Source organism: Triticum dicoccoides, chromosome 4A (assembly GCF_002162155.2).
Source record: "Triticum dicoccoides isolate Atlit2015 ecotype Zavitan chromosome 4A, WEW_v2.0, whole genome shotgun sequence".
Classification (NCBI taxonomy): domain Eukaryota; kingdom Viridiplantae; phylum Streptophyta; class Magnoliopsida; order Poales; family Poaceae; genus Triticum; species Triticum dicoccoides.
This window is the reverse complement of record NC_041386.1, coordinates 600764869-600774677: the sequence shown is the minus strand read 5'-3', so window position 1 is coordinate 600774677 and position 9809 is coordinate 600764869. Positions and strand designations below refer to the sequence as shown.

The window sequence follows — 9809 nt, the reverse complement described above, 5'->3', positions numbered from 1 at the left end:
TCATGTATAAACTTCTCGGCAAATAGTTTTAAAAGGGAGAGAAATATATTAAAATAGGTTTTCCGAGAGCCATCCACATGACTCTCCTCAAACATTGTAAATAGTTTGGAAAATTCACTGGAAAAAGTGGTGCGGGAATTTTTTTTAAACGTTTGCAAATAGTCAGCAAACAGGGTACCCTCATTTCCCTTCCATCAAAGGTGGCTTCCACGTACACGTGTCGTGCTCTTTGCCAATGGCCCTTTCTGGCCGAGGGTCGGCTACCAGGTTTGCCGAGCGCAGCCTCGAGTGTGTTCTCTCGGGCTCACGGCATACAACAGACTTTGCAGGGAGCCTGCTTGAAGGTCTCGGCAAAGTCCATGGCACACGGCAAAACGCCATATTCTGGTAGCGAGGCATATATATTGTACCCACTTTTGTTTTCTTTTTGTTATATGGCTATACGTGTAGCGTAACTATGCAAAGGTCGGGTGTAAGCTCATGGAATTGTATCAGTGTGATCTTTTGCTGCCTTTATCGGAAAAAATACTACTCATCAACAGCTCTCATGGCGACTGGTATAAAATATGCATGCCACCATATTCTAGTATGAAATATGCATGCTACCATGGCGGCTGCTGTGGGCAACATCTAGCTAGCTGTCTATATAAAGCCAGCAACTACTAGCTCTCAATCACTGTCCAGGGGTCTAGGCCATGGTTTTCACTTTCAGTGAGATTTCACTGAAATTCACTGAATTTCATTAATTTCAGTAGACATTAAAATATTACGTTTCGGTCAAAATATTTCAGCAAATTCAGTAGTACACAGAAAATCAAATATTTTTTAAAATATTTTTCGAAAATTTCAAATATTTAATTAAATTCAAATGAATATTTCGGCCTTTTGGCTGAAATGCAAACTGAAATAACTGAATTTCACTGAATTTCAGTGATTTCAGTTGGTGCTGAAATTTTGTTGAAACTGAAATTGAAATCCATGGTCTAGGCACGCACATACAGATACATACCATGGAATACGAGCTAATAACTATGTTGCTACTTCCTCTTCTGTTCTGCATCAGCGCAGTTGCCGTCTTCCGACGTCGTGCTTGGGCTTTGGCCGTCCACGACGGTCAACAGCCGATCATCGAGATCCGCGACCCTACCATCGCCCGCCAGGCGCTCATCGACCACGCCTATGCCTTCTGCAATCGACCGCTGAACATATTCCCCGTGGCCCTGGTCAGCGGGTGCCGCCGCAGTCATAGTGACAACCTCACCTCTGTGCCCTACGGCCCGCGTTGGCGCGCTCTCCGGTGCACCCTCAACGCCGCGGTCCTCCACCCGTCACGTCTTGGACACATGGACCCGCTGCGCCTCGAGGCCATGGATGCCCACGTTGCTGACCTCCGCCTCCGGTGCGGCGGTGATATTGTCGTCCGAGACATCCTCAACGCGGCCGTGTTTCCGCTAGTGGCTCGCACGTGCTTCGGTGGTGGCGTGGACGACGGACACGTTCGCGCCATGTGTGGCCTGCTCAAGGCCTTTGTGCTGGCCGTTGATGGCACCAAGGACTTTGCCGGCTCCAAGACGGCGAAGTTGCTGCACTGGAGACAGTGGCGCCGGTTCCTTGCCTTCCGAGGCAGGCAGGCTGAGCTTTTTCTCCCTCTGATCAACGCACGACGGAACGCTAACCGTCATCTCGGGCTCAGCGGTGGCCTGCCGACATATCTAGACCTGCTCCTCGACGTCCGCGTCCCCGTCGACGACGACGACACAGCCTGTGGGAAGACCTTTCGCCCTCTCACAGACGACGAGCTGGTGAGCCTTGTCTCGGAGTTCCTCGGTGCTGGGCCAGGGACTGTGGTGTCCAGCATGGAGTGGACCCTCGCCCACATCGTGCTCCAGCCAGAGGTCCAGAACAACATCCGTCGCGAGGTGGACGCCGTGGAGGGCGCACTGTCCGAGGCACGCGTCCGGCAGATGAAGTACATGCGCGCCGTCGTGCTCGAGAGCCTTCGACTCCACCCGCCGATTCCGTTCGCGCTGCGCGATGTCCCCAATCAGGCGGTCGCCGCAGTCGTGGGATGCCCCGGCGCCGTGCCGGCAGAGGGGATGCGGGCGCACTTCAACCTGGGCGAGATCGGAAGGGACAAGAATGCGTGGACGGACCCCCGACGCGTTCTGTCCGGAGCGCTTCCTTGCTGGGGGCGAGGGGGAGGGCGTGGGCCTGGTGCCGGGGCCCAAGGAGATCAAGATGATGCCGTTCGGCGCAGGGCGGAGGGCGTGCCCAGGAGGAGGGCTCGCCACGATGTACATCAAAAGCTTCGCCGCGGCGCTCGTACGTGAGTTCGAGTGGGCGCCGCTGGCGGGGGGTGGCGTCAACCTCAGCGAGCCGGATGGGTTCTTCAAGGTGATGAAAGACCCCGCTCCGGGCCTGCATGACGCCGCGGTAGCGCGATTGCGTTTCACCCGTCCGTGTTTGTTCATGTGTATTGGTAGGGTCCACGCATCGAGACTTCCTATGTTCGTTCATGTGTATTCTTTACTTAACGATGTACGGGCAAATTGTCCGAAACACAGACAACCACAGCGGGCGGTACATCAGAGTTCCAACCGACTCTATCATTCGGCATACACGATCGACCGATTTTCACTAGTTCATGTGCTACAGTGTTTGCACTACAACGACAAACGGAAATAAACTGTTTAGAGAACCACATCTTCAGTTGAAGCTTCGTATCCTCTATGATGGCCGCAAACGGCGAGGAGTCCACTTTGGTTAGGTCCAGTGCCTCATGCAGGAGCTGTGAGTTCGTTTCAAAGATCACACGGAGAGCCCCCACCTCGGTCGCCATGTCCACAGCCTCGGCCATGGCCACAACCTCCGCAGCAAAAGGGTTGGCGACGTGCTCTCTTCGGCCTGCTCGGGCTATCATCACATCCCCAGCATAATCCCGGATGACCACCCCTCAGGACACAAAGGTATCACCCGGGGTATACGCGCCATCAACATTGATCTTCACCATATCCGGTGCTGGTGGTTGCCATCTGCAGAGCGCTGGTTTTGCCAGTTTTCCGCACAACAGCTGCAGGTATTCCTGAGTATTACAAAGAACCCGCCGTGTCAACTCCGTGGTCTGAACACCCAGCTCACCCTCCCTGAGTTTATTTTTGTTGTTCCACCAATGCCACCAGAAGGTAAGGATTTGCACACGCACTTTTTCATCTAGCCCCCACAAAAAGTCCCGCATTGCATGCACGGACGTGGTTTTCTCGAGCTCTACTCTTATCCTCTCCACGCTCATGGCTCTCCATGCGATCTTCACAGATTTACACTTGATAAAGAGATGAGCTCCATCTTCATCTGATGCGCCAGGTGAACATTTGGATCTTTCGCGGGGTGGGCAACTTCCAAATCCTCTTCCAAGACTTATCATCACATCTGTCCAGATTGCCGGCTACCCCGTCGCTGCTCCCAGGTACTCCACGCTGGTTCTGCTGCTCTAGATGGACATGCATCTTATATGCACTCTTGACGGAATGGTTTCCTTTATTGTCAAAATGCCATGCCACAAAGTCGTCTACCCCTTCCCGTAGTGGAATTTGCAGTATATGCCTTGCATCATCCGGCCAAAAGAACTTCCTGACAAGTTGCTCATCCCATGAACCAGTCACTGGGTCGATCAGATCACTTACATGAGTAAGTATATTTTTTCCTCGCGGAGTGATTACCCGTCTAGACCACGGTCTTGGGATCCAAGGGTCGGACCAAATGTTCACAGTTGACCCGTCCCCTATCCTCCAAATGATCCCTTCTTTTACCAGCTCCAGCCCCGTTAGTATACTCCTCCAGGAATATGATATTCCATCCCTTGGTATAGCCTCAAGGATATTGCTATGAGGGAAATAGCGAGCTTTTAGGATTCTTGCACACATATTGTCCGGATTTTGAAGCAGTCGCCATCCTTGTCTGGATAGCATGGCAATATTAAAGCTATGCATATCCCGCAAACCCAATCCTTCCATTGCCTTCGGCTTTGTCAGCGTTTCCCAGCTTAACCAATGCATGGTATTTTCTTTATCCTGGTGGCTCCACCAAAATTTCCCTATCAGCGAATTTAGCTCTTTGTAAAACGTTTTGGTGAGATCAAAGCAGGACATCGCAAAGGCCGGGATGGCTTGCGCTACTGACTTTACCAAAGTTTCCTTCCCACTCTTCGCTAGGAGCATTTCCTGCCAGCCGTGGAATCGTCCACACATGTTCCGTTTCAGATAAGCAAACGTCCGCCTGCGAGATCGCCCCACATGGACTGGCAGACCGAGATATCGATCGATCCACTCTTCGCTTTCTATCCGAGTCTCACCCTTGACCTGCTGCTTTGCTTGTGCTTCCGTGTTGGGGGAGAACACAATGGCAGATTTCTCAGTGTTAATACACTGACCAGAGCAGTTTTCGTACAGCAACAGAATGTCATGTCGAGCGACAGCCTCCTCCTATTTTGCCTTGATGATGATCATCGAGCACTGGTAGAAAAAGGGCCTATAGTCCCGGTTCGTAAGGGCATTTAGTCCCGGTTCCTGAACCAGGACTAAAGTGTCGGTACTAATGCCCCGACCCTTTAGTCCCGGTTCAATCCAGAACCGGGACTGATGGGCCTCCACGTGGGCAGTGCGCAGAGCCCAGTCAGGAGACCCTTTGGTCCTGGTTGGTGGCACCAACCGGGACCAATAGGCATCCACGCGTCAGCATTTCTGTGGCTGGGGTTTTTGTTTTTTTTAAGGGGGGGGTGGGGGTTTTGGGGGGTTAATTTAGGTGTTTCATATATTGTGTTAGCTAGCTATAATTAATAAAGAGAAGTGTCATCTCTTATGTCCGTGCTTGGTCGACGCTACGTACTATACATACGTATAGAGAGGACTAGACACGCTGGCTAGCTAGTAAGCAAACGAAGGAAACAGAAGATCGTGATGAACATATATGCATACAGAGAGAAGTGATATCGACCACCTCTCTTTCTCCGAGAGATTGGTCGAACAACAAGTTCTCGTATATCTTTCTGACACTACCGGCTACATATATACAATAATTATCTCTTACAAATATAATCATACGAACTCAGGGTCCACATAGAATTCTCCGTCTTCAGGGATCACGTGGTCAAGAAAGAATGCCGCCAATTCCTCTTGAATTGCTCGCATGCGAGCTGGTGCTAGGAGTTCATCCCGCTTCCGAAACATCTAATTTAAAGAAGGGGGTCAATACATATATATATATGAATGAATGAAACTCAACACAAATGATGGTAATAAAATAAAATTGTGAATGTTGTTATTTACGTACTTCATATTGTTCGTCAGTGTAGCCCCGCTCACAGGTCGTGTGGCGGATGGACTGGCAAACATAGTATCCACAAAAATCATTCCTTTGTTCCTGCCACAACCACTTTACAAGAAATAGAGGTTAATCAAACTGATAAGCAAGAATGTCAAATGGTATTGATGAAACTAGCGCTTGAATGACTAGTAGATGCGCTTAAAATGCTACTATAGCTAGTACTTACTTTTGGGTGTCTAAATTGCAGCTCCTTCGGCAGTCCCGGAGCTTTTCTGGTGAATTTTCTCCAAACCCTGCCGGACAAAGAAAACAATTACTTGATATATCAGGAAATGAACAAAGTTGCTGATATGGTGGATAATGATCGATTTAACTTACTTCTCGAGTATTTGAGTCATGTCTGCATAGTCCTTGGGATCTTTTCGTCTTGAGTCTAAGACGGTTACTAGTCCCTGCTCAAACTTAATATGTAGGAGAATATAGTGGAAACTGCACACGCATGCATAACTCATCAATTACATTACTATAACCTTGACTAATATATAAGGGAAACCGAATACGCACAAGACAGTAACACTCACTTGAAGTTGTAAGGAAAGAGTATTATATCTTTGTTTTGATTTATTATCAACGATTGTAGCATGCTAGCCTCGGTTTCTGCGGCATGAAATTTAACCTGAGTTGCATCTATGAGATATGTGTTAATGAACCCAATATCACCGACTTGTCTTTTCTTTAATTCGACGATCTTCAATCTGCATAATATAGTGAGGATGATTATAAATACATGCAATGAAAGAGCTAAGCTATATAGAGAAACTTAATGACAGAAGTAGTACTACTTACAGACAGTAGCAGGCGACCGTTGTTTTATTGAGGGCCAATTGATTGAAAAACTGATAGAACTCCTCAAATGGAACAGGCAACAAATCAATTCCAACGAGGTCATGCTCCTTTTTAACTTACAAATACAAAGTACTCCTCCCCCCAGAGTCTCTGCAGATTTTCAAGTACCAATCATGCAATCTTCGCATCATCGTTGATAGAGATCTTTCATCTTTGACGAGAGGCTTCCCGTACTCGTATCTTTGTATCTGCATCTCCATGGGTTCATAATGTACTTCGTCCGGCAGGTAATCTGCAAGATTGCTATAACCGGGCACCAACCTCGGATCATTAGCGACGTTGTGGCTAGGCACCTTGAGCGGGGGGCACGATTGCTTCGCTTGTTCGCCGAGCTGGGCAATTTGTTTCCCAGCTCGTCGTTCTTTCAACCTTAGATCACTGACAGTACTTCTCGACCGCTCCGCTTCGGCAAATTCCTTTCCAATAATGCGTTCATAGTTTCCTTTCGGCGGATCAGACTTCGGTGGTTTTGTCAGGGCAGCCAGAGTGCGCTTCACTTTCACCCGATCTACCTTCTCCTCCGGAGGTGGATGTTTCTTTGCTTTCACCCCTTCAAAGAATTTCCTCACTTCTTCTCGTGTGATCTCGGCGTTCTCCTCCTGGGTCCTCTCGTATGGTAACTTCTTTGGAGTCTTCAGAGAAGGACCGAATCTGTATGTCCTCCAGCCTCTGGTTGTACTGCTAGACGCCGACCGAGCAGACGGAGCGGTTGTCTTCTTTACTTGCTTAAGAGGCGGAGGAGAAGGACTACGACGCGCCGGAGCTGTTGGAGCGGCGGCAGGTCTCTTCCGCCCTTGCTGACGAGGCGGAGAAGGAGGAGGCTGGCTGCTCGGGCGCGTCGGCGCAGGCGGAGAAGGAGGCGGAGTGCCGCCACGCGCTGGAGAAGGAGCCGGCCGAGGGCCCTGATCGTCACTCGCCGGAGGAGGAGGCGGTGGAGGAGGCGGAGTGCCCTGACTCGCCGGAGGAGGAGGGGGAGGTGGAGGCGTCCAGTTCGGAAGGTTGATGACCTCCTTCCGCCATAGGCATGGAGTCTTCAAAGCAGACCCCAGCCGAGTCTCCCCTTCACCGGTAGGGTGGTCAATCTGGAGGTCCTCAAATCCCTCCGATATCTCATCCACCATCACCCTAGCATATCCTTCTGGAATCGGCCGGCAGTGAAACGTTGCGTCGGGTTCAGTAGGATAAACAGAGCCAACAGCCGCCTTGACCTTCAAATTCATCCATTGCGTCATAAGGTGGCAATTTTGAGACTCCGTGATAGCATCCACGGGATAGCTGGCAGGAGCCGTCAAGGCATGCTCCGGCTGAAGCAGCTCGGTGGAAGCCACGCTGCTTCTGCGCTGAGATGGCGGGGTAGCTTCGGGGGAGGCTTCGGCAGTACGTTTGCTGCGATTTGCTTCTCGTTCCTCTATCGCGTCTACCCTTGCTTGCAGCGCCTGCATTTGGGTCTGCTGCACTTTTTTCCTCCTCTCATGGGATTTGTAACCGCCTGCGTCCGGAAACCCAACCTTCCACGGAATGGAGCCTGGCGTGTCGCGTGTCTGTCCAGGGTGCTCAGGATTCCCGAGGGCCATTGTGAGCTCGTCGTTCTCTCTGTCTGGAAAGAATGTCCCTTCCTGCGCTGCTTCGATATACTGCTTAAGCTTACTGACCGGTATGTCCATTTGATCGTTCGTCCAAATGCACTTCCCTGTTTCAGGGTCCAAGGTTCCGCCAGCCCCAAAGAACCAAGTCCGGCAACGGTCTGGCCAGTTATTTGTCTCTGGTTCGATCCCTTTATGAACCAGATCATTCTCAATCTTGGACCACTTAGGCCGGGCTATGAGGTAGCCACCTGACCCCGTGCGATGGTGAAGCTTCTTCTTTGCAGCATTTTGCTTGTTTGTCGCCGACATATTCTTACTCTTTTTCGATGTCTTGTGGGCAACAAATGCGGGCTAGTGATCTCTCATCTTCTCATATCTGCCCTTGAATTCTGGTGTCTCATTATTTTCGACAAACTTATTCAGCTCTTTCTTCCACCTCCTGAATAGTTCTGCCATCCTCTTCAGAGCAAAAGACTTGATTAATTTCTCTTTAACTGGGTTCTCTGGATTATCCTCTGGTGATAGGGTGAAATTTGACTTCAGCTCAGTCCAAAGATCATTTTTCTGCATATCATTGATATAAGACACCTCAGGGTCTTCTGTAGCTGGCTTAAACCATTGCTGGATGCTTATTGGGATCTTGTCCCTAACCAGAACCCCACACTGAGCAACAAATACGCTCTTTGTCCGGAGGGGTTCAATAGGTTGGCCGTCGGGCGCAATTGCTGTGATCTCAAGCTTTTCATCCGAGCTCAACTTTTTCTTCGGGCCTCGTATCTTTACCGAAGTTGTGCTTGATCCAGAGGGCTAGAAAAAAGAACAAAGACTTAATTAATATGTGTACATACCAAAACAATGAATGCATCAATCAGCTAGTCAGCATAGGCTTAACTAATATATATAACTGGCCGGACTCGGTTCGGTCACCGGAGCCGTCATCACGGTCTCCTTCTTGCACCGGCATTGGGTCACCGGAGCCGTCCTCATGTTCTTCTTCTTGCACCGGCATTAGGTCACCGTAGCCAGCTTGTTCACCCTCTCCTTCCAGACCATCGGTGTCGTTGAGAAACAACAAGACGGCATCACTTCCTTCTGCGATTATCTCCCTCAACAACGCTTCTTTTGCTTCGTCTCGGGCGGTGTCCATAGTTTCTACAAATATTTACAACATGGCAATTATTATTCAAACATGACAGATGGATATATTAGTGCCAAACGTACAACTAGCTACCTAATCATAGAAAGCTACCGGGAGGGGGTATATATCGACAACGACGACACTGTCCCTCGACGACCCTCGTTCCCGATAAAAAAAGAGGAAGAAGAAGAAAAAAAAGAGGAGAAGAAAGAATAGAGGAGAAGATCTCCTCTATTCTTTCTTCTCCTCTTTTTTTTCTTCTTCCTCTTATTTTTTTATCCTCTTCTTCCTCACATGTTCGAGAGGATCGCCGAGGGGTCGGGAGGTTGCGTAGTGTCAAAGGATTCAACAAAACCATGTATTCATCATTAGGCGAAAGTAACATGTGCATGATGGTACGAAGCTCTTCAAAGTTGTTCTGAAACGGAGTCCCAGATAGGATAACTCTCTTTTTGGTACAAAGTTCAGCAAGAGCCTTCCGAATATAGCTATTTGGAAGGCCTTTGCTGAATTTGTACCAAAAGGAGGATTATTCTATCCGGGACTCCATTCCAGAACAACTTTGCAGAACTTCGTACCAACATGCCCTGGTTTCTTCCGGCTAATGATGAAGGCATGGATTTCTTCAATACTTTGACACTAGGAAACCTCTCTCGACCCCTCGGCGATCCTCGACCCCTCGAACCCTCGACGACCCTGGAACCCTCGACCCCTAGACGACCCTGCTGGAACCCTCGACCCTATAGAACCCTCGAACCCTCGACCCTGAAACCCTCGACCCTTGACCCCTTAACGACCCTCGACCCTCTACCCTAGTTCCCGACCCTCGACCCCTCGGCGATCCTCGACACCCTCGTTCC

At 49.7% G+C, this 9809-nt stretch overlaps 1 protein-coding gene across 1 annotated transcript in view; it reads left to right on the top strand.

Annotated features, from left to right (window-relative positions):
* Window positions 1-1010: 1010 nt before the first annotated feature.
* LOC119283755 (cytochrome P450 89A2-like) overlaps window positions 1011-9809 on the top strand; it is a 10917-nt gene continuing 2118 nt past the window's right edge. Inside the window, exon 1 of the mRNA XM_037563169.1 lies at window positions 1011-2118. Within this exon, the coding sequence (XP_037419066.1) occupies window positions 1011-2118 (1108 nt within the window). The remainder of the gene's footprint in view (window positions 2119-9809) is intronic.